At 37.4% G+C, this 27,988-nt stretch overlaps 1 protein-coding gene across 1 annotated transcript in view; it reads right to left on the bottom strand.

Moving 5' to 3' along the window:
- Positions 1-3,634: 3,634 nt before the first annotated feature.
- Positions 3,635-27,988, bottom strand: part of LOC145261023 (uncharacterized) — a 73,792-nt gene continuing 49,438 nt past the window's right edge. The window contains exons 2-3 of the mRNA XM_080119152.1: positions 22,812-22,991; positions 3,635-12,106 (exon numbers count right to left, since the gene is read on the bottom strand). Of these exons, the coding sequence (XP_079975278.1) occupies positions 11,817-12,106; positions 22,812-22,991 (470 nt within the window). The 3' untranslated portion in view covers positions 3,635-11,816. The remainder of the gene's footprint in view (positions 12,107-22,811; positions 22,992-27,988) is intronic.

The raw sequence follows: 27,988 nt of genomic DNA on the forward strand, positions 1-27,988 counted from the left end.
CTGTGATTTGTCTTTTTTCTCATCAGAGCTTCCAAGATCCAGCAGAGATATCCCACATGCATGCATCTCTAAATAAAAATATCAGGTTATATCTTCCTACGTAATTACGGTATATTTTACTTTTCTCTCACCTCATTATGATCTATGTGATTTGCCTGTGGTACTGACTTTCATATTCCTTTTTGTACCCTAAGGATTTCTCGTATCCTCCACCGCCTGCATTTTTAATCTATTGAGCCAAGACTTATCACTCTGCTTGGAGCCATCACATGCGACCTGCTTTTATAAGCACCCAATTTTGCGAGATCCATTATTTTTTCGAACAGGGCATTTAATGCTTACCTGGCAAGCTACATATCTTGCGAAAAAATGTTTATGGACTTTAAAAAATACAAAAAGCAAATATCAAAATAGAAAATCTCTCTTTTGGCTTATCACATCTGAAAAACTCTCAAAATACCCGCTTACGTAATTTTCTATTTTGTCCCTCTCTAAAATTCTAACTTATTTCTAGGCCAACCATCCGTCTCAAATAACGTTTTATTTTATTTTCCTATGACTTGTTTCTTTCCATTTTAATGTTTATCCCTAATTATGACTTTGAATTCCTGTCGTAAAAATACAATTATAGTATACATACATTTAAGACCATTTACAATATCATAAAACATTTCCAAATACATTAATACATTATACATTTATGATTTACACAAACAGTTATAATTATAACTTTTTTCAAGGAAAACATTTTTTCTGTAACAACAACAACAAAGTCCGTCAAACGAAATTGTCCCTTTCTTTTCGAAAAAAAAACATATTAAAAGCTGAAAAGTTCAACTATTAACAGAAAAATGCTTTTAATTTCTGCATCTTTTTTGACAATAAAAAGTATTTCGTTCTGACAATAACAAACACGAATTAAAGTACATTTCAGTTTTGGTACATGCTGTGTTTGATTTACAAATAAAAACAATTCGTCCAGACAGACACTCTGAACGAATCAAAATAACAAAGGATGACCCAAATTTTCTCTGTGTGTATGTGTGTGTCTGTAAATTTCAAAACAATGAAAATATTTATGACCTGCATTTTAATCTTTGAAAAGTCATTTATGAAAACAAATTTTACTTGTGTGTGTGCGCGCGTGTATATCTTGTAACATAAACAACTCCTTTATGAATGAATTATGAATGGTGACTTTTTTTTTACAACTGTTCCTTATATATTTTTTCATTCATTACGACTTGTTGTTTTTCTTTTGCGGCATATCAACACATTTTTCTTCTTGTGAAAGTGTATACTTTTTTCATTGTTTATGTGTGTATTTCGTCTAGTTTTTTTTTCTTATTCTCTGCGCGTCTGTGTGTGTTTTTTTCTTTTTTTCTTCTTAATTATTTTTTCTTTTCGTCTAGTATTTTTTCTTTGTTTTTTTTTTCAATGGACCCTTACATTGTGTATTCGTGGTAACCAAGTTTCGTTTTTTTTATATTATTCTTGGAGAATAAAAGTGGTCATGGGCATCAAAACGCAATATGTTAGGTAGGGGACAGGTTCTTTTTAAGACACATCATGGGGACATTCATATTGGTGAGAGATACGGCGGACATGTATATAACAGTATAAAAAATTGATGGTCACATTCAATGCTTCCAAGCCTAAACTTGTTTCCTTCAATAATTACAAAAAACCTCTACCACCAATAGCAATGGCCAATGACTCTTTATCTAAAAGTACATCTTTTAAACTCCTTGGACTAACGTTCACAGGAAACATGAGTTGGAACAATTATATTGAGAGCATTGCCAGTGTTAGATAGGGGACGGGGTCTTTTTAAGATACATCATGAGGACATTCATATTGGTGAGAGATACGGCGGACATGTATATAACAGTGAGAGGGGGAGATAGAAGAGAGACATTTATACAGTTATGTGAATGTTGCCATAACATATATTTTAGAGAGGATGATTATCAGTTCTTATAACACAAAAGAGGAGACAATCATTACTTATGATAGAGAGGGGACACATTACTTGGATGGGTTATACAACAAAGTTCATTATAACAATGTGTGAACAAGTTCATATAAAGGATGTTTCACATTACCTTTAATTGTTGAAGAATGACACAACACGAAGACTACAGTTACAAAAATATGATGATGTTCGTTTATTCCATTCGACTGGGCGCAATGATTTCACATCCAGTAGTTCAAAGTTGAATTACATGTTTAATGTTCTAACCCTTCGCTTCTAAAGGGGGACCCGTCCGACTCGACTTTCGACCCTGTCTCAACCGACTCTGACTCTGTGTGTCCGACCCTCTGACTGCTCCTGTCTCATTAAAACTAGCAAACTATATTGAGAATTCATTTCCTGCCATGAGGTCATACGTATGGCCAAAAACGTGCTCGATCCCGTGGCCTGAACATGCGTGATTCTCAGGTCTCCAGACACAAATTCTTACTAACCTATTTTTGGAGCTAACTCATTTGTCAATATGTGTTTAATTTTCTATTGTTCGCTTTCTAGATGGCCTTATTTTAATTCAGTTTTCATAAAAAGAATTGAATGATTAAATTCTTTTTCAAACAACATATCTAAACTATTTCATGTGAAAACTAAACAATGGGTAATTCTATATTTCATTTTCCGAATCCATTTCTGAACCTAGCTTACCAAGTTCAAATCTTGATCTATCCTATCTGATTTTTACTTATTTAATGTTTTTCTTACAAGAATAGGGGACCTTTTCTTGTAACACCAGGACCGCTGCGAAGAAGGTAGGTTCTCTCTATCGTGCTAGAAAGCTACTAACGCCCGAAAGTATCCTATACCTTTATAAGGCCACCATTCGCCCATGTATGGAGTATTGTTGTCATATTTGAGCTGGTGCATCTGTCACCAGTCGCTCGCTCCTAGACAAGCTTAAAAAAAGAGTCGCCAATCTGATAGATCCTGAACTGTCATCTAAACTTCAGCCTCTGTCCCATCGATGAAATATTGCATCTCTCTGCCTGTTCTACAAGTACTTTAACGGAGAATTCTCTGACGAACTGCAAGCACTTGTGCCCCCTCAACGTAAATACCCCCGACAAACCCGATAAGCCACTAAATCCCACCCCTTCACAGTAGAGATCCCTGGATGTAAAGAGCTTTTTTCTCCAGCAGTTTCTTCCCCAGAACTGCTAGACTCTGGAATTCCCTTGCGGGTCCCTGCTTCTCCAACTGTGCTTACATGCAGAAGTTCAAGTATAACGTGAACCGACATCTTGCTGCCCAACTCCCTACACAGTACCCCTGATGCCCATGTCCCTGATAGTAGCCCCCTACAACAAAGTGACAATGTGCCTTGTTTAGGGTGAAAATGTAATTATATATATATATATATATATATATATATATATATATATATATATATATATATATATGTAGTAATAAGTGATTATCAATAGTGCTAAGTAGCAAGATTGTACATATAAAAACAAGAATAGGTTTAAGATTCCCCAAGTTCATACTAGAATTATCCGCAAAAACACCCATGGCAGTTATCCTCATCATTGTCATGTACACTGTGATAGCAACCACTTTCTCATAACCAAATGTGTGACATTAACATAGAAATGAAGACAAAAATTTAGTATATAAAATATTATCTTTATTCAAACAGTAAAGAAAAACGAATACAATGTTTCAAAGATTTAAAAACAAAACAGTTCTTAAAAATTCATCTCTCTCTCTCTCTCTCTCTCTCTCTCTCTCTCTCTCTCCCTCTCTCCATAACTAAATCTTTGGCATAAGTCAGTGATTACTTCGCCTCAGAACAACACTACAAGCAATTGTCATGCGAAATACCAGAAGCATCAACGTAAAAGTGAACAGAAATATGTAAGAACGAGAAAAAAAAAAAAAGAAAAGAAAAGGAAGCGGTACTCGTACAGTTTGTGGTTTAGTCGACAGATCGATCTTGTGGGAACATGCCAACCGGATGCTAACGTCTCCAGCATAAGAGATAAAATAAAAAATCGTCGTTTGCACATGGCTCCACGCATCGCTTCCGTTTGGAAAAAGAAAAATAAGAAACCATAAAAAGAATTATGAACCAATGGCAGAGCTCCCCGCCGAAAATAAAGGCCTAAATTATCACGGCCGCTGGAAGCCGGTTTACGACTATAAAAGGAGGGGACCAGAAAGAAAGAGAGGAGAGATTCGCCTAGCTGCGTCAGTGAACGCACGGACAGTCTTCCACCCGACCTAAAGAAATGAAGAAGAAAAAGAAAAGAAAAGGAGATTCGCCTAGCTGCGTCAGTGAACGCACAGACATTCTTCCACCCGACCTAAAGAGATGAAGAAGAAGAAGAAGAAATAAGGCACCAGTGAACTGAAGCCAACTCCGCTCTCACGTTATAAGCCGAGACGCCTTCAATTCTAACAATGCCTATCTTACACAAACCAAAGAAGAAAAAGAAGAAAAACACAGGAGGCAAAAACGCCGCGCTGCTAGCTTGATAAATGTAGTCATCGCTCTCCAGTTAAAAGCCTGACACATATCACCGAAGTAGCACGGCTGGCCGCCACTTACCACCCCCGTCGTCTGAAAAGATAAGTACGCTTTGTTTAATTATACTACCCCCACAGAAGTTAATTCCTTATCAATGCATACACACGCTGGACTACTATTCTCAATTTTCCTACAACAATTATTTCTCTTCCCACGCGCGAACAAACAATAGTGACCCGAACTTCAGATGAAAACACATTTCCCTTCTTGCAACAACACCAGTCCTGTAACGAACATTGGCCACATACGCGCGGACATATTGTAACTAAAACGTTCATTTCTTTCAATAGCAAATAAACAACGTTTATCTTATCCATTAACTGAGCCTTTGTTTCCTTCAATTCCTCATTCGTTTCATTATTCTCTTGTAACGGGATTGGGGTATTTATATATAGCTAGTCCCCTACAAATATGGTGACCCCGCCCCTTTATTTAAATGAGATGGATGAGGTTGAACGAAGCATGCATACACACCTACAAACATTCTAGGAACACTTTACCTCTTCTAAATGAAACTATCCAAAAAAAAAAAAAAAAAAAAAAAAAAACCTCCTCAACCTCCAAAAAAAAAAAAAAAAAAAAAAAACCCTCCGAGTCATAAATGCTGAACCAACCAACGAACTAACCCACCAACGAACCAACAAACAAACCAACCAACCAACCAACGAACCAACCCACCAACCAACCAACCCACCAACCAACCAACCAACCAACCAACCAACCAACCAACCAACAAACCAACGAACCAACCAACAAACCAACCCAACCAACCAACCAACCAATCCACCAAAATCCTCTCGGGCACTCTCGGAATAGCTCCGCTATTTCGGGTGGCGATGTGTGTGGGAACATGCCAACCGGATGCTAACGTCTCCAGCATAAGAGATAAAATAAAAAATCGTCGTTTGCACATGGCTCCACGCATCGCTTCCGTTTGGAAAAAGAAAAATAAGAAACCATAAAAAGAATTATGAACCAATGGCAGAGCTCCCCGCCGAAAATAAAGGCCTAAATTATCACGGCCGCTGGAAGCCGGTTTACGACTATAAAAGGAGGGGACCAGAAAGAAAGAGAGGAGAGATTCGCCTAGCTGCGTCAGTGAACGCACGGACAGTCTTCCACCCGACCTAAAGAAATGAAGAAGAAAAAGAAAAGAAAAGGAGATTCGCCTAGCTGCGTCAGTGAACGCACAGACATTCTTCCACCCGACCTAAAGAGATGAAGAAGAAGAAGAAGAAATAAGGCACCAGTGAACTGAAGCCAACTCCGCTCTCACGTTATAAGCCGAGACGCCTTCAATTCTAACAATGCCTATCTTACACAAACCAAAGAAGAAAAAGAAGAAAAACACAGGAGGCAAAAACGCCGCGCTGCTAGCTTGATAAATGTAGTCATCGCTCTCCAGTTAAAAGCCTGACACATATCACCGAAGTAGCACGGCTGGCCGCCACTTACCACCCCCGTCGTCTGAAAAGATAAGTACGCTTTGTTTAATTATACTACCCCCACAGAAGTTAATTCCTTATCAATGCATACACACGCTGGACTACTATTCTCAATTTTCCTACAACAATTATTTCTCTTCCCACGCGCGAACAAACAATAGTGACCCGAACTTCAGATGAAAACACATTTCCCTTCTTGCAACAACACCAGTCCTGTAACGAACATTGGCCACATACGCGCGGACATATTGTAACTAAAACGTTCATTTCTTTCAATAGCAAATAAACAACGTTTATCTTATCCATTAACTGAGCCTTTGTAGCCTTCAATTCCTCATTCGTTTCATTATTCTCTTGTAACGGGATTGGGGTATTTATATATAGCTAGTCCCCTACAATCTTTTTAATATGTCGTTTTAAGCTAAACACAATATTACGTACATAATTGCCGTGCCGAAAATAGTAATATATCCAAAAATTAGGAAAAATCATCAAGTAGAAAGTTATTTCTAATAAAAAATTATTTTTACGGGAAATTGGGTAAAATCGCATTTTTCTTAGAAGTTATAAAGTAGGCAATAGGAGGCTCAACGCAGACGTTTATCGCCCTTTATTTGAACAGTGGAAAACATCTGAGTTCGCGTTTTTTTTTTTTTGAATCCTTGTTTAAAAAAGTATTTTATTTAATAAGGACATGGAAAATAAGTATAAATAATGAACAATGAAAGTACCCATTGAATAGTATTTTATATAAATAAGTGATTTTTGGAATTTATATATATTTTTTATAATCGAAGTAAGTAAAATTTCGTTGATTTTCTTTAAATATTTTTTAAAGAATACCGATAAAAAACAAATATTGCATAATTTGCTATTAAACCTGTTATTTTTTTTAAATTTGGTTTTTGCTCCTTTAATTGAAAAAAATTAGGGTTTGAATTACACTTTTCAAGTAGTTATAAGCTTCGAAATATAGTAAGTTGAATTGTGCAAGTTCTTATCATGGATTTTTAATAGCGGTTTCTGATACACGCTACACTATTTGTTGTCTATAACGATAGACCCCCCCCCTTTTTTTTTTACTAAAAACACGATAGCAGTTGTTCTACACGATGGATTTTTGTAATTTTTGGATATATTAGTGTTTCTGACATGACAATTAAGTACGTAATATTTTTAAAAATCGATTTGCCGACCATATTTTAACAAACACCAAACCTACTTTCGTCAGCATCATTTATGTGAACAACTGAAAGATAATTTGGCACTTTTTAAAAATTAAAAAAAATTTATTTTTTTGCATTTTCACCCCAAACAAGGCATATTGCCACTTTGTTCTGCCCAACTTCCTACACAGTACCCCTGATGCCCATGTCCCTGATAGTAGCCCCCTACAACAAAGTGGCAATATGCGACTTAGTCAATCAGATGAAACAGCAGGCAGCAATTTTAAATTGTGAATTGAGTAAATCGTAATGCCAACAAAAAATTTGAAAAATTATTGAAAACAAAAAACATTTAAGGGAACCTTAACCCTAAAAAATGTTATAAACTTGTTTTTTTTTTGTACCCTAATCCTAACGCTAACACTAAAAATGACTTAAAAAACAAGAAAAAAAAACTGTTGATTTTTTCCAACGTAACATTAACCTAGAAAATTAAAGTAGTTGGCCTTGTTCAAAAGTTGTACCAGTAAAAAGAAAAAAAAAGCGATCTATAAGATAATTAAACAAACTTCAACATTCTCGAGATGGATAAAAACGCCTTTTTGTAAGAAAAAACAATTATGACAGTTCTTGAATTACTTTTTTTTTAACCAAAAAAATCAATATTTTTTTTTTTAGAAAATCTAGCATACGGTGACTGTTCGTTTGCATTAAATGATTTTTCCTGTTTAATAACGTCGTCTTGTCGGGATTTTGACTTTCACATTAGAAATCTCCCGGTTGTTTACGTAAAAAGCCGAACGAAAAATCGGGTTTAACACGAGTAAACAAACTGCATCAAAGAGGCAAAATGCAAACCATCGTCCATCACAATATTTATTTATTCATTTGCTTATTCAACTCCAATCGCACTTTTATGCACATGCAATATATATATATGTATATATATATATATATATATATATATATATATATATATATATATATATATATAAAATTGTAATTCTTTGTTCGTTCAAAGTCGATAAAACCATATTTCTACATTACCAATTTATTTGAAATTTTCAGACAATCCATCTTTAAAGTCGAGGGATGTTTCTATGCTATTAAAATAAATTAACATCACCAATTATAAAAATATTAAATAAAATAAAAATATTTTTCATAAGCCCATACTGCGGACCTGTTTTTGTTGGTAGAACTGGACTTCCATTTCAATTCATTCCATACACCACGATATGACGAGGCGAATTAGATTTCATTTTCTGTTTACTCGATAAAAAAAAAATATTCCCTATTTTAAAATTTTAAATTAAATTTTTATCTTCCAAATTTTGTAATTTAACATTTTTTTCTTTATTATATCAGGCAAAAAAAACTTGCTCACTTGCGTTTGAGTTGAAGCATAAAAGTTGAAGTCGAGTTGTTTTTTTGTTTTTTTGCTTTTGTTTTTGTGTTTATTTTTTTTTAAACAGTTGTTTCAATATAAGAAAATATGACCTTTTTTATTATTAAAACTATAAATTGTTAGGTGAAAGTATAGTTTTTTTTCAAAGGAAATTTACGGATTGGTAACGTGCTTAAATAATATTTGGTGCTAATGCAGAGAGTGATGCGCACTATTTTTAAATCGTAATTCCACGTTTAATTAAAATTTTATATGTTTTTTATTCAATTGTAAGGTTAAAGTACAGATTAGGTACAAAACACCCTCCCCTCCTCATGTTAGGAATGGCTTTTTAAATAATAACGTTCTTATTTCAGCACGGATCAATAAGTGCATGAGTACCCAATTTCTTTAATAAAGAAAAATCATTCATATTTTCTTATGGAAAAACAACTTCTATAAAAAAAAAAGAAAAAAGTGTACTTTCAATTTTGTTGGACAGGACAAAGTATATTTTCTCTCCTCTAAAATTGAAAATGGTCTTGAACCACTTTTCAATTTGCGAATTTTTAAATCTTCTTGCCTGATGAGATCAATTATGAGCGAAACAGTCTGCACATCGTAGCAAGATATGACTGTATTTACATAAAGAATAATATATATATATATATATATATATATATATATATATATATATATATATATTTTACATAGGCGTCACCACTTATCAAGGCCGATAGGCCACTCAAGGATAAGGGTTAAAGAGTGTAGAGTAGTCAAAAGGACAATATTGTAATCGATAGTAATGGAAGTTCGGTAAACACAATTAAATCCTTCTTAGAAAAGAGAAAAATCCAGGTTGTCCTCGACGGTCGTACAGCTAAACAATATGATATAAATGCGGGAGTGCCCCAGGGATCTATCCTTGGACCTCTGCTGTTCCTGATATTCATAAATGACCTCCCCGACAAAATTGCCTCTGAGATGGGTATATATGCTGATGACACCACACTCTATAGCAGGCACGACAGGAAAACAAATGAACATATATCTAAAGTAATGGCAGAAACACTAGAGGATGACCTCCAATCAGTAGTGGAATGGGGACAAAAATGGATGGTAACGTTCAATGCCGCCAAGACAAAACTGGTTTCATTCAATAATTACAAGAAACCTTCTCTACCACCTATAGCAATGGCCAACGACTCTTTATCTGAGAGTACGTCTCTCAAGCTCCTTGGCCTAACGTTCACAGGAAACATGAGTTGGAATAATTACATCGAGGGCATTGCCAGGGCCGCTGCGAGGAAGGTGGGCTCTCTCTACCGTGCTAGAAAACTTCTAACACCCGAAAGTATCCTGTACCTCTATAAGGCCACTATTCGCCCATGTATGGAGTATTGCTGTCATATTTGGGCCGGTGCATCGGCTACTAGTCTCTCGCTCCTTGACAGGGTTCAAAAGAGAGTCGCAAATCTGATAGGCCCTAAACTGGCATCTAAACTTCAGCCTCTGTCCCATCGTCGAAACGTTGCATCCCTCTGCCTGTTCTACAAGTATTATAATGGTGAATGCTCTGAAGAACTGCAAGCACTTGTGCCCCCATGCCGTGAACACCCTCGACAGACCCGACAAGCTGCAAAATCCCACCCCCACACTGTAGAGATCCCTAGATGTAAAAGATCCTTCTACTCCAGTAGTTTCTTCCCCAGAACTGCTAGACTTTGGAATTCCATTCCAGGTCACTGCTTCCCCAACTGTACTGACATGCATAAGTTCAAGTGCAACGTGAACCAACATCTCGCTGCCCTAATCCCTACATAGAACCCCAGTAGATGTTTCCCCTGATAGTAGCCCCCTACACCAAAGTGGCAATGTGCCTTGTTTGGGGTGAAAATGTAATAAAAAAAAAAATAAATAAATAAAAAATTTGTTAACTTAAGTGGAACGGCTCATCAGAAACTTGTTCACGTTGGACTTGAAGACAACCATATTATAGACAGCTGGAAAACAGGAAAACGGAAGACAATTTCACAGGCGTACAGTTCTAAGAAAGAAGCTTTGATCATGGAATCTATGTTTAGGTTTAGGCACAGTATATATGTATAGTCTGTTGATTATACAAATATTATTGGTTATATACGTGCATATATGTTTCGGAGGATTCCCTATTAAAAAGGCCCACCTCGGCAAATGAAAGAAAGAAACTCTTCTTTGGTCTTACGAGGTTGGTCTCTTTAAATAGGGATTCAACCGAAACATGTATGCACATATGTAACCAATAATATTTGTATAACAAACAGACTGATTGCATCGCTATAGTTTGCTAGATATAAAACTATTGAAATTCCGCTGTTTGTCAAAGTGTTAAATGACAGCAGAGCGTTATTACATTATTTTATTTATTTATACTAGCGTTATTAAATATATATGGGTATACATGTTTTTGTTCAGATTTGTTCAGAAATGTCACCTCATCAGGTCGGATTTAAAAAAGGATAACCAAATTTTAATGAAGGACATGGTATAAAAGAATGACTATTTAAAAATCTAGTTTCATCGTGAAAGGTCCGGGTCGGTGGACCTTGTTTTCTAAAGGAATTGCAGCCGAAACATGTATGCACATATTTAGCCGATAATGTTTGTAAAATAAACATTTTTTATATATATATATATATATATATATATATATATATATATATATATATATATATATATATATATATAGTTCAAAACTTTGGTGAAATTCAAAGACTTACATTCTTTCTTTTTTATAACTTTTGTTTAATTCATCCTGGATTTTTTCATTACAGCCGTTTCGTTAATGGGATGGCAATTTTATGATTTATGTGCCCATAAAAATATCCAGTGGTCACCAATTCGTCAGATGATGTTTCCAATCGATGTTACCAACAAAAAGTTGATTTTTTACTGATGAACCTGGTGTTCGGGGGGAAAAAGAAATTCTACCGCCACGCTGCTATATATCAGCCATCTTGGGCATATATATATATATATATATATATATATATATATATATATATATATATATATATATATATATATATATATATGTACAGAGAGAGATAGATAGATAGAGAGAGAGAGAGAGAGAGAGTGAGAGAAAAGAAACACAGAGAGAGAAAGAGAGAGAGAGAAAGAGAAAAGAAGAAGAAACATAGAAACAGGTAGGAAAGAAGAGAAAGGTGCAGAGAGAAAGAAAGAGTGAGGAAGAAAGAGAAGAAGATATTTTTTTATTTCATGGGTTCATATTTGCCAACGTAATCCCAGTACCAATAATAAGTGGCATCGTTGAGAAGGCCACTTTTCCACACGAACTTGTTCTGTTAAAATCCACTATGGCACCTAACGGGCCGTTACACATGTCTTTATCGCAGATGCTAATGCATATCAAGTGCTGGTAATGGGCGCAAATAGTCACGTTGCTTTTGGCGTTCAATTGGGAGAATTTTTGTAGAGCAGATAGCTTCAGGTCAAAATTGAAGTCCTTCCCATTACTGCATGATCGAAAAATTCTCTGGGCAGCGTCTAAAAAAATCAAAACAAAACAAAAGTAACATAAATTTAATTAAATAAAAAATGTCGAAATAATTTTCTCCTTCTTATAAAAATCGTCCCGGGCAAGTTGTGAAACCACTTGATGTAAGGAGCTAACAAGATAAAAAAATGATTATCGCAAAACATAAGATGCCTACCGACCTTATTCTTGAAAAGACTAAGCCGTGAGTAAGAGAAAAACAATTATCAGAAAGAGAGTTTCACAAGATTGCAGTTCCTAAGCTACTGGAATAAGAAGCTGTATATCAGAACAGCAAATTGATGGAGACCGCTAGACCAACAAGTCAAACAAGCTGGAACAAATTGATGGAGACCGCTACACCAACAAGTCAAACGAGCTGGAACAAATGAAGCAGGCAATAGATTAAATAATTTCGAAGGACACATATCATAATAACACAGAATGGAACGATAAAAGTGTCGCCCTAAAGAAAACAATTCAGGTAACTTGATTATGTAGTAGAGCTGACACCTATTCAATGTAGCCACCTTCAGCTTCAATCACTGTCTGGATACAGATGCAGAATGGTAGCATGCCTTTTTCACAAGCGCCGACGGGAACTCGGTGAATACTCAGTGGATGGCGGCGATCAGGATGGCTTTGATGTTGTGAGAGGTCATGTTGGTGATGTTCTCGACGTATGACCAAACAAAGTAGTCCAGCAGGTTCAAGTCAGGGGAGGAGGGGGCAATGAGAGAAGGGTACAAAATCATAGCACTCCTTCCGAGGCCAAAACTGGATCTCTTTGGCCTTGTAGGTCGGCACCGTCCAGCTGCTACACCTAGAATCTGCCAACGGCCACCTGATTGCACTAGGAGATCACCCCACTCTTCGGCACATCCAGGTACACTTTGGTGTTGACTTTTAAGCAGACTCCAAAGATATGAGGTGGCATAATGTGGCCCTCACTTCAAACCATTCCAAAGACCATAACTATGGCCGGAAACTTTGTTTTCATCACCCTTGGCACATCCCCGTTATTCGTGGCAATCCAGTGATGCGATTTTGACGATGCTGGCAATGTTCCCGTTGTCATAAATTGGATCAGTAGAGAGCATCAGTTGTACAGCGGCGCATCTATGATCTCGCTCATTGAAAATTGTGTCACTTTTAGACATAATAGAATGCTCCTATCACTCTCGGGATTTGTACACAACTGGCCAACTAATTGATGGTCTGCAACAAAAAAAGAAAACTGGTTTTGTTCAAACGAAAATAGAATCATGTCGTCTTTTCTAGGGCAACAATTTTATATTTCTACCCTGTATTCATAGAAAATATTGAGACTAGCAACACACGTTCGTGAGTTAGAGGTTGCAGAGTAGCCAATAAAATTACAAATACGTTTCTGCAATTTATCAAGAATTCTTAAACAGGACAGAGATTTATCATTTCAAATATAACATCAGTATTAACTCGACTATGTAGTTGGTGTGATATCTTGTCCATAGGTAGGACGCTTTAGGAAATAAATTTATCCATAGCAGTTTTGCTTAGTCTTTGGTATGGAGATAGATAGGTAGATGAATAGATAGATAGATAGATAGATAGATAGATAGAGAGAGAGAGAGAGAGAGAGAGAGAGAGAGAGAGAGAGAGCTCTGCTGTAATTGTAGCTAGGTGATTCCTTTTTTTCTACTCTTGTTCACACCTAAAGGCATATCGCTACTTAATCGTAAGGCGCTATAATTTTGGACCATGTATACAGGGGACTCTGCAAGGAAATGAGTGAGATGTCTGTTCAAATCACATTTAAACTACTGCATGTTAGTACAGTTAGAGTAACAGGAAGCAGTAAGCAGAGAGAGAATTACAAAATTTAGCAATCCAAGGAAATAAACTATTAGAGTAGGAAACTTTCCGGCATTTACAAACTTCTATAGTAAAGGGTGAGATTTTCTGCTTGACATGTTTGTCGGACTATGTACGTTGAGGGAGTACTGTGTGTACTGATGAACTCATAGCATTTGTGGCCCTCTTGACGTATATACTCTCGACTAACCTGACAAGTAGAAACTCCACCTTCTTTTCTGTTGAGATCTCTAGATGCCGGAAAGGCTTAGTTTCTTTCATCAGACTGCTAGACTTTGGAATTCCCTCCCGGCCTCCTGTTTTCCTGATTCTACTGATATGCAGAAGAATTAAAAGAGCTGTATTACAATAAAGTATCATTACTTAGATGATGATCTAAGGATGTGATTTGGAAGATCATTGATGTAGATCAGGAAAAGAGTTGGACCCAGATGGACCCCTGAGGAACTCCAGCATTAATACTATGAGCTTCTGATTTCTGCCCATCAACCACTTCTCTTATGAACCTATCAGCGAGAAATAATTTAATAATTGAGAAGACATTTCCAGCTATACCATAGAACCATTTTTACCGAAATAATAGTGAAAGTAAAATATTTTTTAATATAAAAAGTAAAATAAACTAAATATATGGAAAAGAAATTGAATGTACTAAATGCCTTCAGTAAGTTTCCAAACTATTTTTGTATAAGCATTTAAAATTGTCATATACGTCTTGAAAATTCAGTATGTGTCACAATCTGGATGTGAGGACACTTTAGAATAACGATATGCAATAAAATTCTATTTTAAACGTGATAAAAATGCCACAGAAACGCGTGGAATGCTTCAGACTGCTTTTGGATTATCTTACATGAATCGAGCATCAGTTTTTGAGTGGCTATAGACATTCAAGGAAAGCCGGTAATCTGTGAGGGATGATAAGAGGTGTGGAAAGAGTAAAGAAGTCAGAACATCAGAGTTGATTGGCCAAATAAAGAATTTCATGGATAAGGACCGTCGTATGTGTATAGAGACAATAAGTGCACAGTTTGATGTCAGCGTGAGAACTGTACACATAATTAATTTTGAAAAACTACAGATACAGAAGATTCGCACAAAGTTTGTTCTGAGAATGTTCAGAGAAGATCAGAAAAAATGACGTTATCATGACTAAGATGGGCATCACGACAGTGCCTCACCCTCCCTATAGTCCAGACCTTGCTCTCTGTGACTTTTGGTTATTCCCTAAGCTCAAGGAAAACTTTAGAGGCTGTCGTTATGAGACAATTAAGGAGATGAAAGAGGTTGTGTTGAGGGTCATTGACACGCTCACACAAGAGGACTTCCACGGGGCCTTCCAGAAGTTGTTGGAACAGTACAACAAGTGCATTGCAGCTGAAGGAGATTACTTTGAAGGGAACTTGAGTTTTATGTGTATATTATCAATAAAAGTGACCATATGAAAAAGTCTGGAAATTTATTGAGGCACTTTGTGTGTTTAAATAAGTGGAAAAGAAAATAAGCGAATGCTAATTGAACATAGTTTAAAAATATTTATTTTTTATTTTTTTTATTACATTTTCACCCCAAACAAGGCACATTGCCACTTTGGTGTAGGGGGCTACTATCAGGGGAAACATCTACTGGGGTACTATGTAGGGATTAGGGCAGCGAGATGTTGGTTCACGTTGCACTTGAACTTATGCATGTCAGTACAGTTGGGGAAGCAGTGACCTGGAATGGAATTCCAAAGTCTAGCAGTTCTGGGGAAGAAACTACTGGAGTAGAAGGATCTTTTACATCTAGGGATCTCTACAGTGTGGGGGTGGGATTTTGCAGCTTGTCGGGTCTGTCGAGGGTGTTCACGTCGTGGGGGCACAAGTGCTTGCAGTTCTTCAGAGCATTCACCATTATAATACTTGTAGAACAGGCAGAGGGATGCAACGTTTCGATGATGGGACAGAGGCTGAAGTTTAGATGCCAGTTTAGGGCCTATCAGATTTGCAACTCTCTTTTGAACCCTGTCAAGGAGCGAGAGACTAGTAGCCGATGCACCGGCCCAAATATGACAGCAATACTCCATACATGGACGAATAGTGGCCTTATAGAGGTACAGGATACTTTCGGGTGTTAGAAGTTTTCTAGCTCGGTAGAGAGAGCCCACCTTCCTCGCAGCGGCCCTGGCAATGCCCTCGATGTAATTATTCCAACTCATGTTTCCTGTGAACGTTAGGCCAAGGAGCTTGAGAGACGTACTCTCAGATAAAGAGTCGTTGGCCATTGCTATAGGTGGTAGAGAAGGTTTCTTGTAATTATTGAATTAAACCAGTTTTGTCTTGGCGGCATTGAACGTTACCATCCATTTTTGTCCCATTCCACTACTGATTGGAGGTCATCCTCTAGTGTTTCTGCCATTACTTTAGATATATGTTCATTTGTTTTCCTGTCGTGCCTGCTATAGAGTGTGGTGTCATCAGCATATATACCCATCTCAGAGGCAATTTTGTCGAGGAGGTCATTTATGAATATCAGGAACAGCAGAGGTCCAAGGATAGATCCCTGGGGCACTCCCGCATTTATATCATATTGTTTAGATGTACGACCGTCGAGGACAACCTGGATTTTTCTCTTATCTAAGAAGGATTTAATTATGTTAAGTATTCTACCAGTGATACCGTAAGATCTAATCTTCCTGAGGAGACCCTCATGCCATACCCTGTCAAAAGCCTTAGATATATCTAGAGCTACCGCTCTGCCCTCTCCCGCTTTGTCCAGTGAATGGTATATGCGTTCAGAGATTACAGTGAGGATGTCTGGCGTGGAACGGGCTTGTCTAAATCCATATTGTTGGTCGGTCAGAAGTTTAGCATCTGTAAGGTGCTGGACTAGAGCATGGTTAATTAAGGTCTCAAATATTTTGGCAAAAAGTGGGAGGAGGCTAATAGGGTGATAATTTAATGGGTCAGTTCTTTCGCCAGAATTCTTGAATACTGGTACCACAGAAGCAGTTTTCCAACAGCCCGGAAAGCAAGATTCATTAAGGCATTTGTTGTAGAGTTTGGAGAGAACTGGAGCTACTTTGGCTGAGCACTTTTTTAATAGCACAGCTGGGATGAGGTCGGGTCCACATGCTTTGGAAGTGTCAAGGTTTGTTATGATAGCATGCACCTGAGCAGGGGTGATTATCAGATCGTCTAGCGTGGCGTCTGTCCGCATAGGAAATTGAGGTAGGGGGTGGTTTAGAGGGTCCAGTGTGAAGTTTGAGGAAAACCGACTGGTAAGCAAGTTAGCCTTCTCGGTTGCTGAGCAAAGAACCTCGTGATTGTTGGTTAGTGGGGGAATTGTTGATTGCCTATTATTTACTACAGTGTTGTAGATTTTCCAGAAGTCACGAGTTCCTATTTTTTGTGCTTCGATGCGTTTTTTAGTGGTTTCCGTAAATTCCCTCTTAGCTGTCGCTATTTCTTTCTTAACGTTACTTCTAGCTTCTATGTACTTCTGTCTGTTTGAACTGGACTTATGTCGGTTAAACCTGCGGAATGCATGCTGCCTTTGAGCAATGGCAGTTGCGCAAGTCGAAGTAAACCATTGGGGCGAGTGGGGCTTGCTATAGAATTTCCGCATGGGAACATGCACTTCGATTGCAGTTTTGAACCATTCAGTGGTCTCGGTTGCACACTGTTCAGCAGGAAGAGAAAAAATATTTCCCTATGGGGCATCTCTGATACGCGCTACTTTGGTAGCGCTCTAAGCGCTACCAAAGAGTTAGGACTCCTGTACTACCAGTCGGAAACAGCAGCCAGTAACTGTCAATCCGGTACCCTCAACCCATCAGAGGAAAGTCAACCCAATCTAATTGCTCAGGCATATGTGGTACACAAGCATTCTCAAGTGCCCAGCTTTAGGGGTGGGGTGTCTCGGGAGTGGGGAAACGGCGTTCATTGCCCTAGACAAGAAACAAGATCTACCAATGGGTGTTTCTGTCGAATCACTGTGATAGTATCTCTGCGCCTGACTAATAGGCAAAGAAGGAGTATGGAAGCCGGGCGATAGGCAGGACCTATCTACTCCTTAAGCAATTTAGGTTTGCAAACTGGTAATTTGTTTGAGTCACCAGCTCTAGGAAGGTTGTCATCCAAGACTGAAGAGGCCTCCCTCCTCTTTGGTTTAGTTTCAGAGTTTTCCTTCTCCTAGACGGATGATCTGGAAAGATCTACTGGCTCCGTCACCACTGAGAGGGTTTGCTCCGTGCCTGGGTTCTAATCCAGGTATTTCTGCGACTCCGCATGGTTAGTTAATGTTATTGGGTTAGTTTGTAGAGGTTATATCTGCTAAATAGTTACACTCCTCAAAGTGGATTAGGGACATTGTTATTTCATTGTTACTGGATAAAGGGGTTGAGTGTAAGCAGTGCAGTGTAAGCAACTATGATTGTAAGGAGGCTTGTTAGGAGGAGATAATGTGGTTTGAGGCTTTCTCTTTTATATATATATATATTTTTTATTATTTTTTTTCTTTTCTTTTTTTTTTATTCATATGAGCTTGGGTCTAGCATAATATTAAAGTGTGAGTAGGTGTTAAGAATTGAACTACGAGTTGTGCCCAAACTATATATTATACAGCAGGGCATGAGATGCGAGTGCAATATAGTACGGGTAAAACAGTAAGTTTTGAGTCATGTGTAATTTGGTAAATAGATATATGGGCTGGTTTTAGTAGGTGCGAATAAAGTTGAAGGTACAAGGTGAGTTTCTATTATTGAGAGAAGATGTTTTCAGCTTTCAAGTAAGAGTTATGGGCATTTAGCATAGCAAGGAGCATTGGTTCAGTTTCGTATTAGCGTTGCAAAGCTATCTAAGAGGAGACATAGTTGTATAATGCAGTGCGGTGTGCTTTGCTTCCGAGTACGTACTTTGGCTGTTTAATACCAACTGGAATAGGAATGAACTCCAATGCATGTCTAGAGGGTAGAATTATATAGATGTTTAGTGATGACTAAGCAGTTAGCATGTGAGGGTTAGGGGCTGGAAGTTAAAGATTCCAGTACAAAACGGAGTGAAATGTAGGAGTTAAGTGGCGGTTCGGTTTGGTGGGAAGGAGCAGATAGTTAGCCTTCAAGGGATAGGGGTTATTAATTTACAAGAAACAGATCTACATTAGGATTTAGAGTGGCAGGTAAGGTTTTCTTTTTTTCTTTTTTTTTTTTTTTGCGCATGCAGGCTAGACAGAGGTAATCGTCTTGGAGGTAAAATGTATATTGGGATTTCGTAGCTAGCAGTTAGGTGTTTGTTCCAGTTACAAGAACTAGTTCATGGCGGATCGTAAATTCGTATTTTGTATTTATAGGAAGACATTAAAGTAACGCACGGAGCATAGCATCCACTCAGGAAGAATAGCTCTAGTATCACAGCTAAGATACTGCATATTTAGGTAACGAATAGTGAAAGTTAAATTAGGTGGCACTTTTTCTTTTTTTTGGGGGGGGGGCAAGAGAAACGACCATATGAATTTTCACACATAAAAGATTTAACAGAGTAAACGTAAGTAAAAGAAAATGTGTTTTTTTCCAAACATAATTACACTACATAATAAATCCGAATTCAGTTGATCATATTGGCGAAAAAAACATGTTTAATTCGGCATAATAAGGACACAAAAATCGTGATACATTAATAACTTTTCAGATGAGTTATAAGAACATAATTTGACAGAGTCTTCAAATTACGTACCACCGTTTACTTTCGATGACTTTCCAAACTAGAACGCATTCAGATCGGTAAATACGCAACATTTTTTTTACTCACGTTCACCCCAAACAAGGCATATCGCCATTTTGACGTAAGGGGCTACTATTTGGGATCATATTTAGGAATGGTTAACAGGACGTTGGTTTACATTACATTTGAACTTCTACATATCAGTACATTCAGGAAAGCAGGCAGCAGAAAAGGAATTCCAAAGTCTAGATGGTCAAGGGTAGAAACTATTAGAGTAGAAGCTTTCTGATATTTAGAGACCTCAACAATGAAGGAGTGTGATTTTGTTGCTAAGCAGGTTTGTTGGAAGTATAGCCACTGAAGGGGCACCACTGCAATAAGTTCATCAAGCACTAGATCCATTAAAATACTTGTAAAACAAGCACATGGATGCAACATTGCGGTGATGGGACAGGGGTTGGAGCTTAGCTGACAAAGTGGGACCTATTAGATTGGAGACTTCTTTGGATCCTATCGAAGAGGGAGAGACTAGCAGTAGATGCACCAGCCCACATGTGGCAACATTGCCCTTGAGTGTAACTCAAAGTGGAAGTTTTACTCAATTTTTTCCCTTTTGTACAGGCTTTTAAATTTTATTGTTTCAAATGAGCAGGATGATGTTTACTGGTCAAAAATGTTGAGTTAACATTTTATATCAAATAATGGTTTGTTGTTTTTTAGTTTCACTGCATATCTAGTTGAAAGCAATTAGTTTTTTTCTTTCTTTTACGCAGGAGTCACAACTTATCAAGGCCCAGAGGTCACTCGAGGATAAGGGTTAAAGAGTGTACAGTAATCAATGGGACGATATCATAGTAATTGTTAGTAGTGTAAATTTGGTAAATTGGATTACTTAAAGGGAACGGCTCTTCAGGAACTTGTTTACATTGGACTTGAAGACAATCATATTGTAGTCAATTGGAAAGCAGGAAAACGGAACAGAGTTCCACAGACGTGCAGTTCTAAGAAAGAAGCTTTGTTCATGGAATCTATGTTAGGTTTAGGCACAGATAAAGAGTGGGGGAAATTATTGATAGTATTTTCAGTTAGACGAGTGTTTCTCTTGAAAATTTGGCGAGGGGGAAACCATTGATTGGAGCTCAAACGAGCACTTACCATGAAAATAGTGATAAAGCAGAGGCAGGCTTGCAACATCTCTTCTGTGAGAAAGAGGTTGCATCGAAGAGAAAAGGGCATCCCCCACTAGGCTACGAAATCTATCTTGAACTCTGTCAAGGCAGGATAAGCTGCTTCTAGCAACTCCTGCCCAAATGTCGCAACAATACTCCATCCTTGGACGTACCTGGCTCTTATATAGGTAGAGAATTGCATTAGCAGTGAAATATCTACTGGATTGATAGAAAGATCCCACCATTTTTCTAGCGCCTTTGGCAACGGATTTTATGTAAGTGTTCTATTTAAGATCAGGAGTAAAGGTCAAGCTCAGACGCTTGTCAAAACATGGAGCGTCTCCAAGACGAGAGCCATTTATTTCAATTGATGCCATATAGGGATCAGAGCGTGGATGATGTAAACTTAGAAACTTAGTTTTAGATGCATTAAAAGTAACTAGCTACCTCTTTTCCCATTGTACCAGGTGATCAAGATCAGAGGAGAGAGAATTAGAGAGAACTTGGTCGTTTACAGCCTTTGATGTGTTGCTATAGATGGTAATGTTATCAGCATAAATGTTTACAAATGATGTATGGATGTGATTTGGAAGATCATTGATGTAGATCAGGAAGAAAGTTGGATCCAGGTGGACCCCTGGGGGACTCCAGCATTAATACTATGAGCTTCTGATTTATGCCCATCAACCACTTCTCTTATGAACCTATCAGAGAGAAATGATTTATAATTGAGAAGACATTTCCAGCTATACCATAGCTGGAGATCTTGTGAAGTAGACCTTTATGCTATACCCTATCAAAGGCCTTTGTTATGTCAAGAGAAATTTCCCTAGAAAGGAAGCCTCCATCGAAAGATTCACTAATCCTATGAGATATAACTGTAAGCACATCTTCTGTAGAACTGAAACCATATTGCATGTCACTAAGAAGGTTATTTTTGATGAGGTGGTTGACTACTTCTCTATTTAACACAGATTCCAATAACTTACTCATGACACACAACGTTACACGTCAACACTTGGGGCCAACACGTTGTATGCATGCAGACAGTCGCAAAGAAACAAAGACAAGGAAAAAAATCAATTGAAACAACAGAGATTTATTTACAGGTGATTCCAGAATAACGCCTTTTCTCCTGTTCAAAAGTCTTCTCATACTCCAATGTGCTTAAGGTTCTGCTGTATCAAACACATGTTACTCTGTCTTTGTCTGACTATGTTTAGGACATGTCTGTCCCTGTTACTTACAGGCTACATGTGTAACACATCTATTTCTGCTCTCTCGTCTCTCATACACGTCTCGAATCCTCTATGTTTCAAACACGTCTCGAATACCTGTTTCTCTAAATGCGCATGTCCTTTTTATCGCTGATGTCACATCATGCAACAAGTTTGATCATTTGCACATGGTTACTACTGCTGCTGCCATAAGCTTGTGCACGCTCTGATACATGTTTAGTGAGTCCCCATTCACTCAGAACCGAAGAAAGAAATGAAAAAGGAAAAACATGAGTCGAACAAGCAACAAAAAGAGGATAGCTGATACGATCATATTTTAAATGTTTGTCTGGCTCGCATATCAATTTGTTATTGCATTTTCATCCCAAAACAAGGTATAGCGCCACTTTGATGTAGGAGGTTACTATCTGGGACATAATTTGCAGGAGTACTAAGTAGGGAGTTGAGCAGCAAGATTTTTGTTTACATTACACTTGAACTTCTGCATGTCAGTACAGTCAGGGAAGCAGGAACCCGGAAGTCTAGCAATCCTAGATGAGAAAATATTAGAGTAGAAGGCTTTATTACATCTATGGATTTCTACTGTGAAGGGGTGGGATTTTGTTGCGTGTAGGTTTGTCGGGGATGTTTACATTGGGAGAGGGAATCAAAATACTTGTGAAACAACATTTTGTCTATGGTATAACGGTTGAAGCCTAACTACTAGTGCGAGATAGAGAGTGTGGTTTGAAAGAAAAAAGAAAACTGGATACGTACCTGTAGCCTGTTGTTTGTGTATTTCGATGGCACAAACGGGATTGACGATGTTATAATCTGAACAGTTTATGGCGTATTTAGAGAAAACCCCCTCTTTTAACTCTTTAACATCAGTTTCACAGTCAGAGCTTGGTACATTGCTGGTGCAGTGGAAACAGTGAAGTGCCAAAACAGAATCGGCTGAAAAACAATGCACACATATTAGGTAATCTGCGTTGCTTACTCTAAGATCCTTTTTCATTAGAAAGTTGAAAGGAAGAGAAATCGAAAGACAACCCGGAGAAAAAAAAAAGAAAACTGGCATTATGGACGAGCATGAATTTGAAACCGTTAGACAAAACGTCATACACAGTTGAACAGGACAAATAAGAATGTAAAAAGTTCAACTTCATAAAATCGTTAGATATAAAAATCGAACCGAGCTAACAAGAACAAATCAAACGTAAAAAGTCAACTTCATACAATCGTTAGACATAAAAAGTCGAACTGAGTTAAAAAGGACAAATAAAAAAGTAAAATATTCAACTTCATTAAATCGTTAGGCATAAAATGTTACAGTTACAATGACAAAAAAAAAAATGTTAATCTTTTAAGTTCATGAAATCCAAAAATTAATTTATTTTCCTCTTACCACAAACATGTTGGCACTCGGACGTGAGAGGCTACTATTTGGGACCATATCTACAGGTGGATTGTTGTAAGAGTTGAGCAGTGAGATGTCTGTTCACATTACATTTAAATTTCTTCATATCAGTACAGTCAGAAAAGCAGAAAGCAGGGAAGGAATTCCAAAGTATAACAGTCCAAGAGAAGAAACTATTCGAGTAGAAAGCTTTCTAACATCTAAAGATATCTACAGTGAAGTGGTAGGATTTTAATGTATGTCGAGTTCAAGGCTATTAAAGTTGAAGGAGCACGAGTGCTATGAGTTTATTAGAGATCATCCCATTAAAGTACTTGTAAAACAGGCCCAGAGATAACCTGCTCAATTATCGCCCTATCATACTCCTTCGCTAAAATCTTTGAACTGTTAATCAATCTGACGCTAATCCACCGTCTTGGAAATTCTAAATTTCTTTCTGATCGTCAGTATGGATTCAGGCAAGCCCGTTCTACTTAAGATTTTATGAAGTTAATAGTTAAGACATATTAATAAGCACATGTATTCATTTTGAGTAAATGTAGTAATACTAGTAAATATATTATCCCTCTAGTTAAATATGTTTTGCTAGTCTGGAAGGATTATATAATTGTGAAATAATTACATAACACACAGTTAAAGCAGAATCAATTGTTTCTGACTATTAAATTAATTTACCACGCTTTTGATAATGGTTACCAATTCATATATTTCTTTTTTATCAGGTTGACAAGAAAGTTCTTGCGGTTTTTAACTTTTAAATTCAGGTGAACATATCTCGGCTCAACCAACAATTTATTGATCGAAACAAGCACAATCAGAATCAAGGCACTTTTGTCAACGCAAAGTGTATTTGTCAATAACGTAAAAATCTTGCGTTCTGATTGCGATGAAGTTGCTGAAGGCGTTTCATTTAGGTTTTTAAAGCATTTCTCATGCAGAAAGTTGTCGAAATGCTTGAAAAAGTGGTAGTCGGTAGGTGAGAGGTCTGAAGAGTATGGCGGATGAGGCAGAGTTTCGTGGTCCGATTCATTCAAATTCTGCAGAGTCGGTTCAGCAACGTATGGTCGGGAATTGTCATGGAGGAGAATTGGACATTTTCTGTTGGCTAATGCTGGGCATTGTTGTCGAAGTTTTTGATGCATTTCATCCATTTGTTGAGAGTACTTCACCGCCGAAATGGTTTCGCCTGTATTAAAAAACTGTAACAGATAAGATTGGTCGCAGGCCACCAAACAGTGAGAATGACCTTCTATTTGGTGCAACTCTGTTTTCGGGAAGTGTCGTAAAGCTTTATTGATGTCTAATCACTGAGTTGATTGTTGCCGGTTGTTGTAAAGAACCCATTTTTCATTGCAGGTCATAACTCGGTCGAGAAATGGCTCGTTTATATTGTGTAAATGAAGGGAAGATGACACTTCATAACAGCGTTTCTTTTAGTTGTCGTCCAATACGTGAGGTACCCATTTATCAAGTTTTTTTCACTTTCCAATCTCTTTCAAGTGGTTGGAAATCATCGTATACGTTAGTCTAATTCAGAAGAAAGTTCTCGAACAGTTGTGTATGGATTAGCTTCGACTAAAGCTCTTAATTGATCGTTGTCAACATCCGATGGCCGACCACTATGCTCATCACCTTCAAGACTCTCACGGCCGCCACGAAATTTCTTAAACGACCATTCTGTTCTGTGTTCAGTAGTGGTTCCTGGCCCAAACGCTTCCTTGATATCGCGAGCTGTTTCAGCAACTTCTAAGCCTAACTCGAATTTAAATAAGTAAATTGTGCGAATTTGCTTTTTTTTCCATCTTGTATTCAACGTTCTGAAAAAGAGACATAATCGTTTTAAAACGATTGTAATTTAAACGATTAGAGAGCGCGACAAACACTCTTTAAAATGATATATAAAGTGAAGGTATTATTACGAAAACTTATTTGAAAATATATCCTTTGAAATTAAAATAATAAATTCCGCAATAATTTTCTTCTCAACCTAATACTTTCGCTTATATTTGAATTCAGGTTTTAAACATGATGTAAATGATAAATCTATGACATCACGCCAAAGTTATAATTATTTTATTAAGATAATATTTTAAGAAGTCCAAATATGTCAGGTGATAGAATGTCAGACTGAAGTTCCCAAGGTTTCAGTTTCGATTTTCAGTTATGACATCCGCCTTAAAATTGTTAGGAATTTAATTTAAATAAAATACAAATCAAGTACGCTTGAAAGCCAAATCACAGCGTAATAATAGGAAAATAAACAGATATTTTGAAATTTATCCCAAATATATTCCAGAGGTATACTTAATCTTCAGTGTGTTGTTTTGTTTCTTTGTTTTCCTTTTCTTCTTCCTTGCCACGTTGTAACGTTGGAGAAAGAAGTCTGTTTGTAAAGAGCCGTGCATTGTATCTAGCGGTTGTATTTTGAAATGTTTGAATTGTGCGCACTTGATGTGTATTTTATTTGATTCAAATTAAAACAACGTTTCTTTATGAACTCTCATCCTTGATGTTAGGAATTTAGTATTTATTCATCCATTACTTCAATCCGAAGTGAAATCGGTGGACCACTGAGCATGTGAAAGCCAAACAAAAGTGTAAACATCCAGAAGCAAAATTTTGGCGTCCATTTTTTGGAATTTTTCAATTTTGTTCATCGATTATCTTAAGAAATGAAGAACCTTCAATAGAAAATATTTTATAGCATTATTGGTTTTGTAACTTTCTTTGTTTCGTTTATTTTATCCCTTAGTCCTCAGATTCCATAGTTGATGTTCCTGATAAAGTGGGAAGAATTGCATCTATCCATCTAGCACTTATCGTTGGTTGGTTGTTCACTTGAGATGGTATTGTTTTAGTTTTTTACTTCAAGTGGCTTCATGACTTGTTTCGTCGATTTCTATTTAAAAAGGAAATCGCTAAAATTGCAAAAATGAAGAAAAATGCTATTTCACCAAGACAATGCACCGTGTCACAAGTCAATTGCAACGATAGCAAAATTACATGAATTGCACTTTGGTGATCTGACGAAAATCGGTGTGTCAACGTGATTATGCCGTATATAAAGAAGGCTACGTTGATGAATAAAGTCGAATCTTGCCTAAAAGTTATTGTTTTATTTGTTAGGCCCGGGATTTATTGCATGAAGTGTTAAAAATCTATGGTAGTCATAAAGCATTGCCAAAAGTAATCCCCAACATAAAATATTTGTGATTAAATCAACGTTGTGAAGTAAAATAAGGCTGGCTCATTTCGGGTCGACTACACACGATTAAAAATTCTTGAGAAAAAGCGACAGAGGGGACGAGAGGAAGAGAGGAGGGTATAGATATAAAATTGTCGCCCTATAAAAGGTGACATGATTCCATTTCCGTTTCATGAAAACCACTTTTCTTTTTTGTTGCAGACCATCTACTAGTTGGCCAGTAATGTACAAATTCCAAGAGCGACAGAAGCCTTACATCATGTCTGAAAGTGACATGATGTTCAATGACTGAGATTGAAGATGCACTGCTGTACAAATGCTCTTTACTGATTCAAGTTATGACAACAGGACCATTGCTAGCACCCTCAAAATGCGTCGCTGGGTTGCCATGTATAACGCGAACATGCTCAGGATGATGAAAACAAAGTTTCCGGCCATGGTTATAGTCTTTGGTATGGTTTCAAGTGAGGGCCACATCATGCCACCTCACATCTTCGAAGTCTGCTTAAAAGTCAACACCAAAAGTAACCTGGATGTGCCGAAGATCGTGGTGATCCCCTAATGCTATTAGATGGCCGCTGGCAGACTCTGGGTGTGGCAGCAGGACGGTTCCGGCCTACAAGGCCAACTAGATCCAGTTTTGGCTTCAGAAGGATGCTACGACTTTGCACCCTTCTCTCACTGTCTCCCTCCTCCCCTGACTTGGACCTGTTGGACTACTTCCTTTTGTCATACGGCGAGAACATCACCAACATGACCTCCCACAAAATCAAAGCCAGCCTGATCGCTGCTATCCACCGACACTAGTGAAAAAGGCATACTCACAGTTCTGGACCCATAGCAAGACGGTGATTGAAGCTGGTGATTGAAGGCGGCTCCACTGATTAGATTTCAGCTCTACTACATAATCAAGTTACCTGAATTGATTTTTTCAATAAAAGTTTTAAAATAAAGCTGTAGTGTTGTTTTCTTTAGAGCAACAACTTTATCGTTCTACCCGGAAAAAGATATTTAGAAATAAAGAGAAAGAAGAAAAAGAACGGCTAGAAATGAAAAGGAAAAGTGCTATTTCACAAAGACAATGCACCATGTCACAAGTCGATCTCAATGATGACAGAATTTCATAAATTGTACTTCAAATTGCTTTTGCACTCGACCTACTCTCCAGATCTGGCCACAGCAACTATTGGCTGTTTGTCTTCCTCAGAAGGATGCACCAATAAAAAAGATTTGACTCCAATTGAAGAACTGATATCAGCCATTGAGGCATATTTTAAGGCCAAATATGAATCGTTTTAAAAGTCAACATAGAATTATTAGAGAATCGTT

The sequence above is a fragment of the Euprymna scolopes genome, chromosome 37, assembly GCF_053919585.1.
Source record: "Euprymna scolopes isolate OS-2025 chromosome 37, ASM5391958v1, whole genome shotgun sequence".
NCBI lineage: Eukaryota > Metazoa > Mollusca > Cephalopoda > Sepiida > Sepiolidae > Euprymna > Euprymna scolopes.